Source organism: Odocoileus virginianus, chromosome 13 (assembly GCF_023699985.2).
Source record: "Odocoileus virginianus isolate 20LAN1187 ecotype Illinois chromosome 13, Ovbor_1.2, whole genome shotgun sequence".
NCBI classification, from domain to species: domain Eukaryota; kingdom Metazoa; phylum Chordata; class Mammalia; order Artiodactyla; family Cervidae; genus Odocoileus; species Odocoileus virginianus.
Window position 1 is genome coordinate 9301207 of NC_069686.1, and position 19484 is coordinate 9320690.

At 42.6% G+C, this 19484-nt stretch overlaps 1 protein-coding gene and 1 pseudogene across 1 annotated transcript in view; one reads left to right on the forward strand and one right to left on the reverse strand.

The window, feature by feature from the left end:
* The first annotated feature begins 4042 nt into the window (after positions 1–4042).
* Positions 4043–19484, forward strand: part of CERKL (CERK like autophagy regulator) — a 136523-nt gene continuing 121081 nt past the window's right edge. Inside the window, exon 1 of the mRNA XM_020888677.2 lies at positions 4043–4360. Within this exon, the coding sequence (XP_020744336.2) occupies positions 4123–4360 (238 nt within the window). The 5' untranslated portion in view covers positions 4043–4122. The remainder of the gene's footprint in view (positions 4361–19484) is intronic.
* Positions 6723–7091, reverse strand: LOC110134283 (elongin-C pseudogene; annotated as a pseudogene).

Here is a 19484-nt window from a genome sequence, read left to right on the forward strand (position 1 = left end):
AGAGTTTTCATTTAAAACATACCAAAGATTGTTAGCTTCCCTGGCGGCTCAGTGGTAAAGAACCTACCTGCCAATGCAGGAGACACAGGCTTGATCCCTGGGCCAGAAAGATTCCCCTGGACCCTGGAGAAGGAAATGGCAACCCTCTCCAGTATTCTTTCCTGGGAAATCCCATGGACAGAGGTGCCTGGTGGGCTACAGTCCATGAGGTTGCAGAAGAGTCAAACATAACTTAGCAACTAAGCAACAAAGATTCTTAAGCATGTCCAAGTTTGAAAAGAACAAGAGTCCATGTTCCTAAAGAGTGCTTTTTGAGTTTAAATATTCAATAAGTTCTACAAGGTTCAGAGGTTGTTCTTAGGATGAGAATGTTCAAGAACGTCCTGGGCAACAGAGGACACCATAGGCTGTTGGGATGAGGCTGTCATGGCAATGTGTTCAAAATGGTGGTGGAAAATGGTGTAAAAATCAAAGGCAGTGAACCCAGTACCAAAATGTTTGATACCTATGGGTAAGCGGTCTGAAAGCAGTGGGCTATTTTCAACAGTGAGAAGGGATGTTGCCTCCTCTGTATCATGCCTTTTTCACAATTGTAATAGTGTGAGCTCTAGAGAGTGAGGATAGATTTCTGATTTAAATTGTTTATTTGTATATCCAGTTATATCTAATTTAAGATATATTCTGCTACAGAATTGCCAGCAGTTACTGTGAGAATGTTCTATGTTTTCTATTTGGTGGCAGTCCAGGTCACACAAATGGTAAACAACCCCCCTGAGTGCAGGACTTAAGAGACACAGTTTCAATCCCTGGGCTGGGAAGATCCCCTGGAGAAGGAAAAGGCAACCCACTCCAGTATTCTTTCTTGGAGAACCCCACAGACCGAGGAGCCAGGTGGGATACAGTCCGTGGCGTCACAAAGAGTTGGACACGACTAAAGTGACTTAGCACATTTCAAATTGCTCCAAGTTTATGAATGTTTGAAGCTACCTGTTAGTTCAGTCTCTCAGCCATGTCTGACTCTTTGTGACCCTATGGACTACAGCACACCAGACTTCCCTGTCTATCACCATGTCCATCAAGTCGATGATACCATCCAACCATCTCATCCTCTGTCGTCCCCTTCTCCTCCTGCCTTCAATCTTTCCCAGCATCAGGGTCTTTTCCAATGAGTCAGTTATTTGCATCAGGTGGCCAAAGTGTTGGAGTTTCAGCTTCAGCATCAGTCCTTCTAATGAATATTCAGGACTGATTTCCTTTAGAACTGACTGGTTGGATCTCCTTGCAGTCCAAGGGACTCTCTAGAGTCTTCTGCAACACTACAGTTCCAAAGCATCAATTCTTTGGTGCTCAGCTTTCTTTGTTGAGGGGCTTTCAAAACTTGAGGGAAAGGGAAGACAGGCCTATTCTTTTGTGTTATTTATTGTTTACCAGGAAGCTAGAGATTACATGGTCATTGTCATCCTATAATTGTTTGAGATGGGTTCTAAAACACAGCTAGCAATTCATTTTCAGCAGAATTTCAATGTGAGTTAAAAAAAAAAACTAGCACATGAAGAAAATGTGATATTCTGACTTGGTGGGATTGTACAAGTTTTTCTGTTTTCTGTATACTTCTTGCAGGGACATATGGCCCTCTACCTTTTAGGCAGCAGGAGCCTGAGTAGCAGGAACATTCTCACAAAATCTCCACTCAGCATGAGAGGGAAGCAGTCCCCTTGACAGTTTGACAATGTGCTCATTTAGCTCAGAAATTATTGAGAGACGGACACAACTGAAGCTCACTTCATCCAAAATATATGTTGACTCGAAGAAATGAAATATACCTTAAAGTTTTCTTTATTTTTCTCACCACAAAGAGAGGAAACATGGATGAAGTCAAGGATTTTGATGACATTATTCGCTGAGATTTGGAACATTTTGGGAGAAACAGGTTTGTGATAGAAAATCACATTTGGTTTTAGACATTATACTTCAGATGCTTGTTCAACGGCCAACTAGTAAAGGTAGGCAGTTGGATATGGCATCTGAAGTTCAGGGGACTGGTTGGGGGTGACCACATCACTTGAGGAGCCCTGAATAGTATGTAAAGCCGTGGTATTGAGGCTGGTGTAGATGGATTCTGTGGATAGATCCCTGGAAGGGAACAGTCCATCAAAGGAAGAGAATGGGACATCAGCAGTGCTTTCATCCTCAAGAAAGGCAAAGCCAATGTTTTTGGCTGTCTGGCCTGACAGAAGCTTGAAAAATGGCAACTTGCCTCTTGCAAAGGTCCTAAGAAGTAGCCACTGCCTTCAGTCAGCTTTTAAAATGCCAAGGAGCTCTAATTGTGTTGATTTCCTGACAGCTGTGAATACAAGATGCTGACTCCAGAATTGCAACTCACTCTATTGAAGGCACTAGCCTTCCCCACTAATGAGTGCTGAGCTAAACCACCTGAAGGCTGCATGGGGCCAAACAGCAGCTGAACCTACTCCAAGAGACAGCTTGCTGCCATTAGATCAAACCGGGGCTCTTCCCCGCTTTGCCTGGAAGCTTGGGTATTTGTGTTCAGAGCATTAAACCATGAGATTCCTAGCTTAAGTGGCACACGGGAGCTTTGTATCTGAAAGGGATTTGGCTAGGTCTACGGTCTCCATCCTCCGGTTTTTGAAATCTAAGTTTGAGCAGGGAAATTTGAGAAGCTCCTCCTGCTACCATTAGCTTCTGTCTTTCTTTGCCGCCTGCTGAGGCCCAAGGGGAGAATGAGAAGCAACTGCCTTTCAGAAGTCACTGGTTAGGCACCAGCACGGTGGAGCTAGATTCACCACTCAATGAATTTAACTTCCTCTCCCCAGCTTTTCCTCAATACAGTTATTCTGATGGTATCGATGTATCTGTGTGTATCTCTATATATCTAGATTGGCCTGCTGATTTACTTTCCACTCTGCTCCTCTTGCGGAGAATTCACTTTCCCCCCGTCTCACCATCACAAGTTGTCATTACCTATTAATACGATGCTTAGTACTGATACTAAGCTCTGGCTGAACACAGCAATCATCCGGAGAGCTTTAAAAACTCCTGAAGTCTTGTCCCATCCCCAGAGATTACAATTTCATTGTCTTTGAGTGTAGCCTGGGTATCTGGACTTAAAAAATCTCCCCAGGTAACTAATGTACAGTCATGATTGAGAACCACAGACCAGTAGCCTCTGCGCTCTCCAAATTAACAGCAAATGTCATGAATCTCTCAGTTATCGTGAAATAGTGCCCCCCCCCCCCCACCCCCCCATTTCCAGGTAATGCTGTATTACAGCAGTAACCTTTAGGAGAACAAGCCCCGATGCTTATCATCTCTCTTCGGGGAGGGTTAGATCCAGGCAGAGACAAGGCTGCAGAGATATCTTGGGGGAAAGTGGGACCCTTAATACTTACTTTTATAGACGCATCTTCCTTTCACATTAAATTTGTTAGAACGAAATTTTGTCTATTTGAACCAGGGACTTATCTTTGGCTTTCTCTCAGGGTTTTGGGGATTGAGTTTTCTATTACCAGCTGCATATAGATCAGCTAACTCCTGAGGACACGCAAGCGTGGTTATAAAGCACGACCTCTGCATTCCAGGGGAGCCCGCGGAAAACCAGGTGGAAAAACAGAGGGCTATGTCCTTGCAATTCAAAGTGTGTTCCGAGGGTCAGCAGCATCACCTGGGAGCTTCCTAAAAACGGCCGTCTGGGACCTAGTCCCAGACCAATTCAGTAAGAATCTGCATTTTAACAAGATGCCCGGGGCGGAGGCCGGGAGGAGGCAAGTCCACCTTTGAGAAGCGCCGGCCTATACTTTGGAGGGTAACGTATGCGCAAAATCTCAAGGAACTATAGGGACTAGGTGGAGGGAGCCACTTCTTCCTCTTCCAGCACTGGGGTCCCTTCCAGGGAGTCGCGGCGGCGGAGGCTGGCGGGCCCAGGCGCCGGTCTAGGTCGGGGCGGCCCCGCCTGCCCGCCCCGCCTCCCTCCCGGGTTTCTGCCCCGCGCGCGGTTGCTGTGGCAGCGCGGGACGCCGCCAGAACCGCGGCGGCCGCGGTCTCCACCTCCTCCCTCGGAGGCCTCCCCGGGACCCCGGCTAGGACCCGGCCCGCGGGCCCGCCATGCCCCGGGGGAGGCGCGGGGGCCGGGTGAGCGCCCTGGAGGGAGGCCGGGAGGAGGAGGCGCCCCCGGCGGCGGGTGCCTTGGCGTCGGCGCACTGGGCGTCCGGGCAACAGCCCGAGGCGGCGGCCGAACTGATTCTGCTCCGGGGCATCTTCGAGATCGGGAGGGACAGCTGCGACGTGGTGCTGAGCGAGCGGGCCCTGAGGTGGCAGCCCATCCGCCCCGAGCGTGTCACAGGTGCGTGCTCCTGCTCAGAAGGTCCCCGCGCCTTCTCCTCCTCCCGGCCTCACTCCCTCCTCCCGGCCTCACTCCCTCCGCCTCCCGCAAGCTCCTCCTCTGTCCCAGCGGGCGACCGCGTCCCCAAGCCGCCACCTCCTCCCTCCAGACCCGGGGAGCCCGAGCCGCCCCCAGGGGCCTCTGCCTGCCCGCTCCTGCCGCCTGGGTTGCGGTCCCGGGACCCACGTCACACTCCGCCCCCCTCCCCCGAGCCCCCCAAAGGGCGCTGTTTTCCAAACGCGGGAAGGTCACCCCCTCCTCCCCTCCACGTCCGAGTTTTGCTCAACCGCTTGCGGCGACGCTGCAAGCAAAAGCGTTTTACAGTATACACGTGGGTTCCGAATCCAACTTTCCTTTTGCTGTCTTCTGAAAATCTCACCTGAGCTTTTGGTCCCTCTGGACTTTTCCATCCCTCACATTCCTTGCCATTGTCTCAAATCAAGTCCAAGTTCTAGAAGTTTTTGGTGTTTAATATGGACTTTGGAATCATCATGTTGTTTAGGAGTATTTGCCTTTTGACCTAAAACTATTTAGAGAGTGTTATAATTCTGTACAATAGAAGTATTTCAAGACTCAGTCTGGAGATGATGTAGGGGAAACCTTGGGAATATAGTAAACCTTTCTTCTAAATGATAACTCAGGAAACTTTTTTAAAAATGCCTTCCCCTTGTTTCCTTTGTTGGAAAACAAGCCACAATGTGCTGTTTACCTTAAAGACTAAAGAAACGTCACTATTTTACAGTTCCTTGTACAAAAACCCAGCAAAGCGGACTAGTCAGGGACTCTCATTCTGATGGGCAGTTTCTGCTGCACTTGAGGTGCTCGCCTCGGTTCAGTTCAGTCGCTCAGTCGTGTCCAAATCTTTACGACCCCAAGGACTGCAGCACGCTCGGCCTCCCTGTCCATCGCCAACCCTCGGAGTTTACTCAAACTCATGTCCACTGAGTCGGTGAGGCCATCCAACCATCTCATCCTCTGTCATCCCCTTCTCCTCCTGCCTTCAATCTTTAACAGCATCAGGGTCTTTTCAAATGAGTCAGTTATTTGCATCAGGTGGCCAAAGTATTGGGAGTTTCAACTTCAGCATCAGTGCTTCCAATGAATATTCAGGACTGATTTCCTTTAGGATGGACTGGTTGGATCTCCTGGCAGTCCAAGGGACTCTCAAGAGTCTTCTCCAACACCACAGTTCAAAAGCTTCGGTGCTCAGCTTTCTTTATAGTCCAACTCTCACATCTGTACATGACTACTGGAAAAACCACAGCTTTGACTAGTTGGATCTTTGTTGGCAAAGGAATGTCTCTGCTTTTTAATATGCTGTCTAGGTTGGCCATAACTTTTCTTCCAAGGAGCAAGTGTCTTTTAATTTCATGGCTGCAGTCACCATCTGCAGTGATTTTGGAATCCCCCAAAAGAAAGTCTGCCACTGTTTCCCCATCTATTTGTCATAAAGTAATGGGACCAGATGCGGTCATCTTACTTAACTGAAACTGCCTTTGACTTTAATTTAAAATATTTAATTTAAAATGCTTGCAGGTGTGTTGAAAAGCAAGGTGGTGTATATTCTACATCTTTGAATTAAAAACTAGAGGTATGGGCATAGAATTCTGTTTAAGTCTGTTCGAATTTGGGGGCCATAGAAGTTTACTGTTAGAGCTTAAATTGGCCTGCATGGGTATATTTAACCTACGATGAAGCTGAAATACTATAGGAATAAAGTGAGACATTGCGAAATGAAGTATTCAAATCTATGTTGCAATAGTGGTACGTGAAAAGTCAAATGATGGTATGAAGCAGTACAATGCTCTTTTATATAGTTAGTGCTGGTGGAGGAAAAGTAGGCTGAATTAGTATTCCTGGCTGTTTAAAAGACATCCAGATAGTTACAACTCTAGAGGTCGAAAGTGTTGATCTTTAATTTTGACCTAAAACATGTTTTCTTTGCCTTCATTTAGATGTACCACCTTTTCTTTGTAACTAACACCTAGTATGCAAATATCACTCGGGGCCCCTGAATATTGGAGGTCCAAAAGCTTACCACCTTAGCACTTATATTTTAGGAGAAACTAATTATTATTATTATTATTTTTTTTTACAAATTGGTATATTTGTTTATTTCTCAATTTGTGAAAATGTCCTTAATTTGTTGATGTAGCAAACAAACTTCAACTCTGATTGCTATGCAAAAGAACAGAAGATAATCTGTTTTGCAATGAATTTTTTTTTTTTTGCAATGAACTTTAAAGTTCAACTGCACACAGGCAACGTGCTATATATGAAAAAAGTAGTAACTGAACTACAGGTATTAAATACTGAAAAAGAGTTAACAGTTTATTATAATTTATTTTATTTAACAATCTAGGAAGTTTGCAGCCATCAGCAGTTCCAGTGCAATTTCAGGTGCAATTGGGAATTCAGGAATCTCCATGAAGCTGTTAGTGTAGTGAACCTTGTAGGTAAAATACATGGATACTTTCGATAGCACATGTGAAGGGATCTCTCTAAAATTGACTTCATTAGTTTCATTCTCAGCAAACTGACCTGGGCCACTCAACATGGCTTTTATTGTTCCTGATGTTAGCACATGTTCTCTCTTTACAATAAATTCATGACCATCTGAAGATATCAACTTGACATACATGGCATCACGGCCCGCACAGCCACCATAGGTTTTCTCTTCTCCATCCATCATGTTCTTTTGAAATTCTACTTTGTGTCCACAGGAACTTCAGTAGTTTCTTGTCAGCTCCACAACCACCGCACCGGGTCCCTGCGCACCGCCACAGCCCCTACACCAGGGCCGCCCCCCCACCCCCAGCTGCCTGCCGCCGTGGGTTCCGGGGCCAGGAGAAACTAATTATTAAACCTTTATTTTACTTAGTAAAATAAGAGTGGGAAAAGTTTAAAAAGGTTAAGAGATATGTTTAAATGTGAGAAATATCCTCTGTTGTGGAATTAGCCTAGTTGGGTGTGGTGGAAGACAAGTGAAATTGATTCAGGAAATGGAGGAAAACTTCAGCCATACCTGGAAGGAGGTGATGTGGGAGGACGTTGGGGGAGATCATGTCCCTTGCTCGCCAGTGCCTGGCTGTTCCAGGAAAGGGTAGGGGTGGGGTTGGATCGCTGCTGGGCATTATCATCATAGGAAATGTTTGCAAGACCGTTCAGTTTAAACCTCATAATGCCTTAGTGGTTGTTTCTTTTTTTCTTTTTAATAGACTTAATTTTTAGAGCAGTTTTAGGTTCAGGGCAAAATTAAGCAGAAGGTATGTATACCCTCTGCTCCCCACAATGCATAGCCTCCCCCATTATAAGTATTTCCCACCAAGGTCTTACCTTTTCCCACCAAAGTTGTATTTTTGCTAAATCTGATTGAATCTACATTGACATCATTATCATCCAGAATCCATAGTTTACATTAGGGTTCACTCAGTGTTCTGCATTCTCTGGGTTTTGCCTTATTTATAATGGCATGTAGTAGAATTCCTCAGAGAATGAGAACTGTGAAAATATATATATATGTGTATGTGTTTATATACACACACAGACAATACAATGTATATAAATATATTTATATATATTTGAGATTTATTATGGTAAAATATGAAATTGATTATGGCTTCCTTGGTGTCTCAGACAGTAAAGAATCCACCTGCAATACAGGAGACCAGGGTTCAATTCCTGGGTCAGGAAGATCCCCTGGAGAAGGGAATGGCTACCCACTCCAGTATTCTTGCATGGAGAATTCCATGGATAGAGGAGCCTGGTGGGCTACAGTCCATGAGGTTGCAAAGAATTGAACATGATTGATTGACTAACACATGCATTGTAGGAATTGGAGGTTATGGAGGCTGAGATATGCTGTTCTTTGCCATCTGCAAAGTTCTGAACCAGGAAAACTGGTTGTATAATTCAGACCAAATTGGAATCCCTGAGCTGATGATGTAGCCCCTAGAGATGGGATCTACCTGGAGAAGAGGGAGGATGATCAGAAAATCTGTTTTGTTTACTCTCAGCACTTTGAAGAGTGCCTGACATATAAACATTTGTTACATGAATGAATTTAACTAGTCTCATGAACTTTAGCTTTGCTCATTTCATTGTAATCTGATTACTACATTGCTACTTAATAACTTTTGATCACCTGTAGCAATATCCCCCACCCCTTTTGTTAAAGCATTAGAACTCTTTTTACAAAAACATTCTTCAGCTAATGTGGGCCCACTTCTCCACTGTGAGCATCTTGGTCAGATGCTCAGCTGTAGGATGGAAAAGAAAGCAATCTATGACTAGGGCATGGATTGACCAGGCTGTCACATCTGTAATACAAACTGTATACACAAAAGGGCATCATCTGCTCAGAAAACTTCATTATTGCTTGCAGTGGTGCCTAAATGATCTTTCTATCGGAATCTCTAATTATGGTCGTTCTACTTATGGAATCATGCGTTTATTCATGTCAATTACCAAGTTAGCTGTCTGTGCCCTAGGGTAGTGTGAAATCCTGAAGAAATGGAAGAGGGGTCAGGTGAAGATTTTCAGGTCAAATGAGAAAGGTCAGGCGTGTCTGTGTCACAAGACTCTATAGGCAGAGCAGGCCACAGTGTTAGCCCCCGGCATGGTGCCTGGGACCAGGCATAAGGTGTCAAAAATTTGAGAGCTCAGAAAGGGAATGTGGGCAAATGCCATGGACCAATATATGTGTTTTGTCATTTGGTCCTTAGCTTATCTTGTTACTGGATCAGATATTTTCAGAGTTCAGCATTTTCAAAATGATTGCTGATGGCCTGTGGGCATGATTCTAAATCTCAATCAGGGACAAACTTCTAGCAATATGTGCTTACCAAGTGGTAAACTTCTACTTGAAATGTTAGATGAAAGCAGAAAGTACGAGCATTTTTGTGCATCCTCAATGCAGGATCTGCTTACTGTACTGTAAGATTTGGTTATCAGGTTTTCTCATAAAGAAAAATCTACTCCTAGGGAGAGTTAGAAATCAGTAGGATTAGACTATATGAAGCTCATATATATATATATATATATATATATGAAGTACATATATATGAAGCTCATATATATATACATATATATATATATGAAGCTCATATGAAGTACACTTCAGAATGATCAACTTATGGATCTCTATGACCAGAATGCCACATGCCCACAAGTCTTTCTCTGCTGTCTCACATTGGGCACCTTTATCATTTACTAATGAGTAGCACCTTGAAGTATGACCACCACAGGATATTCTACAGGCTCTCTACCCCAGCTGTCTGTAGTTTCCCATCTGTGAAGGAAAGGTTTCAGGAGTGAGCACCAAGGGACCTGAGGTCCTGTCTGCACCTAAGGGTGAAACTGACTCAAGGCAAATCATTTAACCCCTTTAAATGACAGTTTATTCATCTGCAAAACGAAGCATTTGCATTATATGATCTCTAAGAATCGTCAACTCTGAAGTTTCATTTAGAAAATATCCATTTTTAGAGGTTTTCGATGTTAGGACGTGGTAATAAATCTGAGTAAGGCTTCAATGATCAACTTCCTGGCATGTGTGGAGTTGTATTTTACAACAAAGCTTCATAGCCCTAATGAATTTCTAATTGAAATAACTACGTGGAAAATATGGGCCAAGTTTCTTGCTCCCCTTCCCTGGCTTCAAGGCCAGATAATGAGAGGTGGACTGTTACCTCAGCACAGATTCTGTCTTTGGAAAGAAACCAACCATTTTCTGATAGAAAATCATGGGTCAAGGCTAGTCTTAAGCAGATTTTTCATGATGGACAAAAGGACTAACTTATCCTTTCTTCAACTTCATTTCCTGTACCCTCTTACTAAATTCCTGGGCAAGGATCTTACAATATGCTTGATTATCATGAGAATATTATGTTTTAAATATTTTTTAAAAATACAATGAAGGTTTCAAATCTTAATTATGGTTTACAATTCTCTTGTTATTCTTCGACTTACTACCTCACATTATACCATTTCATGTTGTGTTTTTTCAAAGGGTTATTCCTACCATGCCCTTGTCAGCTGAATTAGAGAAATAACCAGGAAATCTGAAAAGGATGGGCTTCAAAATAAAATCTTGGAAGTGTTTCTTTTTTTTAGGGAGCTAATGATTTTCTCATGCTTTAAGTTTACATAAACATTTATTTGTTAGAAACTTTGCAAAATGAAAGGTAATGTGGAAAAATGTGAATATGAGAAAAACCCAATCAATTTTAAAACAACAAGGGTTAGTGATTACTGGGACTTAGCAGAGCTGGGTCCATTCTGAGTATTAATCTGCCTAAGCCGTTTGGGAACAGATGTACGTGAAACAGATCCTGGGCTTCTGTTGTGTACATCCAAAGTGAGACATCTGTTGGTGAACCGTTGGTCAGGAATAATGGAAGTAGGGGTTAAACCCCAAAATGACCCATTACTCACGTAAATTATTAAAGGACTAATTACTCAGTAAAACACAGTGCTTTGATTCATCAGTCTACATGTGAAGAAGAAAAAAATCTTCTTTAAAAAAATTATTAGTGTGTTCCTAAGCTGTCAAAATGGAAGGAATTTTTAAAAGATGGGTGTGAAAAATCAAGCTTAGCAAGGAACTGCATATGATGTTTATGAAGTTTTTAAATGCTTTGACAGTCCTGTTAACCTATTGTGTAAATACTGTATAAGGCACATGTTGTAAAAATACTTAGCTTTTACTTAATGTACATTAGTCCACACAGAAAAGCAAAACATAGAATGAATCTCTAAGTATGGCTGTTCTGTTAAAATTTCTGAGCCGATCAAGTGCTCTGTGTCTACACTGTCTAATATGGGCACCACCAGCCCTTGTGACTGCTGAGCACTCAGAATATGGCTACTGTGACTGAGGAACTGAATTTTAAATTTTATTTAATTTTAATAAATTAAATAGCCACATGCAGCTAGTGGTGATCCGATTTTAAAACATAGCTCTAACACATAGACATATGAAGTTGAGAACATTTATTACTTTGATTCCCAGGCACGGGTTTTCATCTTTATTTCTATAGTAGGTATAGTTTTCAAGTAATTAATCTCAACATAGAACTGAATTACCATCCAATCTGAGCTGCTAGTTTAAAGATAGATCTCTGAGTCCAGAGATTCCCAAATGGCAGAAACTTTTAAGATATTTTGTGACCCCAAAAACATGCTTTTATTCGTTATTATGAATTAAGGGGCTGATAAAGTTTTGCCTGTAAAAACCATTGTCTTATTGCTCATGTCATGATTTACTTAAACTAAAATTTGGCAAGCAATTGGTTTCTTACTATAAGGATGGTAGGTTTGAAACAGCCATCCTAGCCTGTGTACACTGACCCCGTGAAAGTCTGCATCCTAGTGCTGTTTCTAAATATACCACAGCCGTGTGGCACCATATGAAGACAAGAAACTTCTCTATTTTTGTGTCCCCTTCCTCTCACTTCTCCTCCATGAGGGGGTATTTAGGGTCACAAGTGACACAGAAATATGCTCCTAGAAGTGGTACTTGCATTGAAGGCAAGGGATGTACAAACTGAAAATGAGGATGGACTGGATCAAGGTCGGTAAACCAGAGAGGCTGATTCATATGAGATCTGCCAGAGTGGGAGGACCTAAAGTGAATTGCAGGAGTATGAACATGATGGAGCTAAAGAATCAAAGAGGCATGGCAGTAAATAATAGGGATCGACAGATGGCGTGGGTACCCAGGAAGGTGCTGCTGCCTAGACTGGGCGTTTCTGTGCTCTCTCTAATTTGGGAAGGTGAACCATCTTTGTTCAAAGGGCCAGGGATGTAGAAGATGTGATTCACTGTGATCTAAATACTAGAATACTTATTGTGAATCTTATCCCTAATCCTACAGGGTTCATTACTTGACTAGGTTATTTGATTACATTTCAAATGTTGATGAGTCTGCAAGCATCATCGAAGTCCTCAACATAGTTCTCTCTAGTTCCTTCCATGTGACTGTATTCCTGCTGAATTTTGGAAGTACTGTGCCCGTGATGGGGCTAGTGTGTGCTGGGCCAGTGGGTCCTGGTCATGTATGTGGTGAGCAAAGGGAAGGCGCTCTTGGTAGCCATGGCTCTTTATATGCCTTGTGTTTTCCAAAGTCAGTATGTATTGAGATAAGAGGGGAAGGAGGGAGGGAAGTGAAATTTGAGGGAAATTAAACCTTCTTCTGACTTTTGGCATGTAAACCAGAAGTTGAAGGACCCTCAGGGTAATGGATAACAGAATCCAGAGACAGGGAGGCAGGCAAACAAGTGGACAGGTATGGATATATTAAAAAACAGTTGACATAGTGCTATGGACTTATGCTAAGCCTACAGGCAAGTCTTAAGTAATGTACCAGCTGCCATTAGGGAGTTCCTATATACATTCCAAGATTTTCATCAGGAACGATGTTCTGGAAACTACCACTGTTGCTCTGGATCCATGTCCAGTGTTTGTTTGAAAATGCGTGCATGCTCAATCTTGTCTGGCTCTTTGTGACCTATGGACTGTAGCCTGCCAGGCGTCTCTGACCATGGGTTTCTCTAGGCAAGAATACTGGAATGGGTAGCCATTTCCTCCTCCAGGGGATCTTCCCGACCAAGGGTTCAAACCCACATCTCCTGCATTGCAGGAGGACTCCTTACCGCTGCAAATAGTGAACATTTAGTCCTGTATGAACTGTATTGTCTTGTTTAATCTTCCCAACAACACTGCATAGTTCAGATAGGATTTTTATTTCTGGGAGCCAGAGATGACCTTTCTTGCCCAAGGCCATGCTGGTGATGGAGTTTCTGGGATTCCAGGCCAGGCACCCTGACTCCAGAGTCCACACTGTACCCAGGAGGTTATGCTGCTTCCTCAGTTCAGTAGGAAAGAGTTCTCCCTAACACTTTCAAGAGTCTATGTGATGTCAGAGTAAGTGGGTAGCATCATGGTTCAAACCAAAATAACAAGCCTTAATACGACAAGAGTATCTGATTTTTTCAGGCCTTCATGACAGTTCTGCCGTAGAGAGCATATTCCGTTGCTCTCACCACTTGTAATTCCTGAGTAAATGACCAAATAAAAGTTTTTAAAGTCCAATATTTTTATTATGGAAAACATCAAACATAGCCAGATGTAGAAAGAATAATATAGTAAGCCTTCATGTTCAATCCAGTGAGGGTGAGGCTCAATGTGACATGTTCTTGAGTTTAAATGGTTTTCAAGGTCAGTCTTGTTCCATTTATGCCCTAACCACTTCCCTCCTTTGCTTGGAATAGGTGGGAGCAATTCCTAGATATCATATAATTGCTTCTATAGATATCTTACATTTATCTCTAGAAGATTAGGATTATAAAAGCATGGAATACGATATAATACACAGTATAGTCACTATTCCAATATAAAATGATCCCGTGTCCTTAAAAATACTAGTGGAGGTGATGGAATTCCAGTTGAGCTATTTCAGATCCTGAAAGACGATGCTGTGGAAGTGTTGCACTCAATATGCCAGCAAATTTGGAAAACTCAGCAGTGGCCACAGGACTGGAAAAAGTCAGTTTTCATTCCAATCCCAAAGAAAGGCAATGCCAAAGAATGCTCAAACTATCACACAATTGCACTCATCTCACATGCTAGTAAAGTAATGCTTAAAATTCTCCAAGCTAGGTTTCAGTGATACGTGAAGTGTGAATTTCCAGATGTTCAAGCTGGTTTTAGAAAAGGCAGAGGAACCAGAGATCAAATTGCCAACATCTGCTGGATCATCGAAAAAACAAGAGAGTTTTGGAAAAACATCTATTTCTGCTTTATTGACTATGCCAAAGCCTTTGACTGTGTGGATCACAATAAACTGTGGAAAATTCTGAAACAGATGGGAATACCAGACCACCTGACCTGCCTCTTGAGAAACCTGTATGCAGGTCAGAAAGCAACAGTTAGAACTGGACATGGAACAACAGACTGGTTCCAAATAGGACAAGCAGTATGTCAAGGCTGTATATTGTCACCCTGCTTGTTTAACTTATATGCATAGTACATCATGAGAAACGCTGGGCTGGAAGAAGCACAAGCTGGAATCAAGATTGCTGGGAGAAACAGCAATAACCTCAGATATGCAGATGACACCACCCTTCTGGCAGAAAGTGAAGAGGAACTAAAGAGCCTCTTGATGAAAGTGAAAGACGAGAGTGAAAAAGGTGGCTTAAAGCTCAACATTCAGAAAACTAAGATCATGGCATCTGGTCCCATCACTTCATGGCAAATAGATGGGGAAACAGTGAAAACAATCACTGACTTTATTTTTCTGGGCTTCAAAATCACTGCAGATGGTGAGTGCAGCCATGAAATTAAAAGATGCTTACTCCTTGGAAGGAAAGTTATGACCAACCTAGACAGCATATTAAAAGGTAGAGACATTACTTTGCCAGCAAAGGTCCGTCTAGTCAAGGCTATGGTTTTTCCAGTGGTCATGTATGGATGTGAGAGTTGGACTATAAAGAAAGTTGAGTGCCGAAGAATTGATACTTTTGAACTGTGGTGTTGGAGAAGACTCTTGAGAGTCCCTTGGACTGCAAGGAGATCCAACCAGTCCATCCTAAAGGAGATCAGTCCTGGGTGTTCATTGGAAGGACTGATGCTGAAGCTGAAACTCCAATACTTTGGCCACCTGATGTGAAGAGCTGACTCATTTGAAAAGACCCTGATGCTGGGAAAGATGGAGGGCAGGAGGAGAAGGGGATGACAGAGGGTGAGATGGTTGGATGGCATCACAGACTCAATGGACATGGGTTTGGGTGGACTCCGGGAGTTGGTGATGGACAGGAAGGCCAGGTGTGCTGTGATTCATGGGGTCCAAAGAGTCGGACACGACTGAGCGACTGAACTGACTAACTTATATATACAGTTAGTGTTCATTGTCTTCTATTGTTTCTCTTTCCATTTTCTAAATCTAAGTCAACATTTAAATAAGATCCATGTTGCAGTTGGTTGCTGTGTCTTTATATCTTTGATTCCACAGCTTCCTCTCCCTTTTAAATTTTTTTCCTTGCTGGTTATTTTCTGGGCAAACTAGGTTGTCTGGACTGTAGTTTTTCCACAGGGAAATGAAAGGTTCATTGGGGGGCAACTGTCTGTGAAAGATAAAAGGAGCAGGAAGCATGTTGGGAGGGATAACCTCCAATCTGTGATACTAGTTTGACACCTGTAAGGAGGGATGAAGCAGGCAGGGGCAGGGAGAACCTCAGCCTATGGTGCTTATCTGAAAAGGCTGCTCATTAGCAGTCCTGCCTTAGGTGGTGGTGGTATTCAGTTGCCCAGTCCTGTTTGACTCATTGTGACCTCATGCACTGCAGCTCTCCAGGCCTCCTTGTCTCTCACCATTTCCTGAAGTTTGCCCAAGTTCGTGTCCATTGCATTGGTGATGTCTTCTAGCCATCTCATCCCCTGATGCCTCCTTCTCCTCCTGCCTTCAGTCTATCCCAGCATTAGAGACTTTTCCAGTGAGTCAACTGTTAGCATCAGATGACCAGAATACTGGAGCTTCAGCTTTGGCATCAGTCCTTCCAGTGAATATTCAGGGTTGATCTCCCTTAAGATTGACTGGTTTGATCTTGCAGTCCAAGGGACTCTCAGGAGTCTTTTCCAACACCACAGCTTAAAGGCATCAATTCTTTGGCACTCTGCCTTCTTTACAGTCCAGCTCTCACAACCATACGTGATCACTGGGAAGACCATAGCCTTGACTATACGGACCTTTGTTGGCAGAGTAATGTCTCTGCTTTTCAACACACTGTCTAGGTTTGTCATAATTTTCCTGCCAAGGAGCAAATGTCTTCTATTTCATGGCTGCAGTCACCATCCACATTTTAGAGTGCAGTGATTTCAGAGTGCAAGAAGAGGAAATCTGACACTACTTCCACCTTTCCCCCCTCTATTTGCCATGCAGTAATGGGGCTGGATGCCATGATCTAAGTTTTTTTTAATATTTAGTTTTAAGGTGGCCCTTTCAGTCTCCTCCTCATCAAGAGGCCCTTTAGTTCCTCTTCGCTTTCTGCCATTAGGTGGTATCATCTGCATATCTGAGGTTGTTATGTTTCCCCCTTCTGTCTTGACTCCAGCTTCTAACTTATTCAGCCTAGCATTTCTCATGCTGTTCTCAGCCTATAGGTTAAACCAGCAGGATGACAGCAGACCGTCCTGTTGTGCCCCTTCTCAATCTTGAACCAATCAGTTGTTCCACTCCTGCCTTAGGTAGAAGTGGCCAAATCTCAGCGTGTTCAGTCATAGGCTGGGGGCTGCCTGAGAAGAGTGAAGTTCAGGTGGGTCCTAAAGTTACCAATAACTGGAGGTTGTTGCCTAACTGCATTTATTGCAGCAGAAAAGCAAGTTTTTTCTTAAAGGGTCACAGCAGCCACTGTGACCAATTAGGTTTATTATCATCATTATGAACTCAGTTATTTAAATATATTTCAATTCATAGCAGTGACTCTTCTTACTAATGCTCAAATTGCCCCAAATCTGTATTTTTGGGCCAATGGGAACCACTTAACGCTGGTTTTTGAGATCTTTTGACATTTTCTTAGATGCCTCTGTTAGCTCCCTTGCTTTCTGAAATGGCAATATATTCCAGGCCCATCTTGAACATTTCATGCCTATCATCAAGGATGCCTGATTTCTTACACTGAGTTATGGTATTTAGAGATCACAATTTGAGTCCCAGGTGTGCTCATTGCTAATACTTTCCTTATATGGTCTTATTTCCTAGGCTTTTCTGAAAGCAGAGCTAGGAAGCATGATTTTTTTTTTCCCCTAGAGAATAGATGCACTATGGAATTATGCTGGTATCTCCAGTAAAAGTTTAAGACTAAAAGTTTTTATTTCTCTCTGTGTTCCTACCCTTAAAATTCTGTGTTCTAACTGTAATAATATTACTGCTTTGCAATAAATGTACATCACAGAATAATAACACCAGTGCTACCATCAGCAATGTAATTAATGAGAGCCAGCTACTTAAGATCATTCTGTAATAATTTTGTTTTTGTTGCTTTTAGGGACATACCACTTAGAGTACATGCCGTGCTTAGTCGCTCAGTTGTGTCTGACTCTTTGCAACCCCATGGACTGTAGCCCACCAGGTACCACTGTCCATGGGGATTCTCCAGGCAAGAATGCTGGAATGGGTTGCCATGTCCTCCTCCAGGGGATCTGCCTAACCTGGGGGATTGAACCCAGGCCTCCCACATTGCAGGCAGATTCTTTACCATCTGAGCCACCAGGGAACCCCAAAAATACTGGAGTGGGCAGCCTATCCCTTCTCCAGGGGAGCTTCCTGATCCAGGAATTACCCAGGGTGTCCTGCATTATAGGCAGATTCTTTACCAGCTGAACTACCGGGGAAGCCCAGAGTATGCTATGTGTAGTCAGATTATTATGATTTTTTTAATGGCTCTGTATTTTATAATCTTATTTATTTTTGGCTGTGCCGGGTCTTCGTTGCTGTGTGCGGGTTTTCTGTTGTTGCAGTGGATGGCGCTACTCTCTAATTGTGATGTGCGGGCTTCTCACTGAAGTGTTTTCTCTTGTTGTGGAGCATGGGCTTTAGGGCACGTGGGCTTCAGTAGTTGCCTCATGGTATGTAGGATCTTCCTAGTCCAGGGAGTGAACCTGTGTTCCCATTGGCAGGCAGATTTTTAACTACTGGACCACGAGGGAAATCCCCAAATGACTATGTTCTAAAGACAGTTGGAATCAGTCCTATCTGTGATGTTATACTTCCAACTCAATATGCAGCATTGTTTGTTTCATTTTTGCTTTTAGTTTTGGGCATTGCTCTTTTTAATCCTATTTTGTAATTGTGTAAAATACTTACATGGTTCCAAAATCAAATCCACTAAACAAGCTACAATGGGAAGTACAATTTTTGTCTGTGTCCGTTCTACCCTTTTCCTTCCTTCCTATTATTGGTAAGCCTTTTAAATTTTTTGGTTTATTCCTGGATAAGCAAACATGTACATATATTCTTTTACTTACCTCACCCTACCCATCTTCTTAAGTGCATGGTAGTGTAGCATGTATGCTTTTTTCCACTTTGATTTCTTTTTGAATTAACAGTATTCCCAATATATCACTTGATAGAGGTATGTAGTGAGAGTCCTCATTTCCTTTTGTATCTGCACAATAATCTGTTGCGTGCTTTAGTTTACTAAACCTTCTCTCTGTTGAAGAACTTGGGTGGTTTCCAGTCATTTTTGCTATTGTGAATAGTGGTGTAATTAAAAATTTATCATGTCTTTGTTTAAAATGTTTTTTTTTTTTTGTTTAAATGTATTTTTGGAATAAATTCATAGAAATGGGACTGTTGACTCAAAGAATAAACACCTTATATGATTTTTTAATGTGTGTTAAGTCACTTCAGTCATGTCTGACTCTTTGTGATGCTATGGACTCCAGGTTCCTCTGTCCATGGGATCCTCCAGGTAGGAATACTGAAGTAGGTTGCCATGCCCTCCTCCAGGGGATCTTCCTGACCCAGGGATCAAACCCATGGGTTTCTTATGTCTCCTGCATTGGCAAGTGGGTTCTTTACCACTAGTGCCACCTGAGAAGTCTTTTTTTTTTTTTTTTTAATAAACTGACTTGTTAGATCAGTTTTCATTTCACAGCAAAATAAGTGAAATGTATAGAGGTTTCCCATCTACTTCCTTCCTATATAATTTTGCTAAGTATTTCCAAGTCCCCTGAGAAAGATTGTGTTACTTTGCTTTTCTATCATCATCGTATGACACCTATCATCATATGAGGGTACCTGTTTCTGTGCAGTTTCTTCAAAAGATATATTGTCAGACCTTGTTTTAAAAAAACAATCTGAGAAAAGAAATGGTACCTCATCATACTTTTAATTTTTATTTTTCTCATAAAATCATTCATGTTTTTAGCTTATTTCTTCTAACATTAGGGAGTAACTATCCTGTGCTAGGTGTCTGATAGATATCAGGGATGCTACGATCAATTTGTCACAATTTTTGCTTTAAAGTGTTCACAATCTGCAAAGAGGCTTATCAGCAAAATAACTAGGTGGTCTGTTTTATGTGCA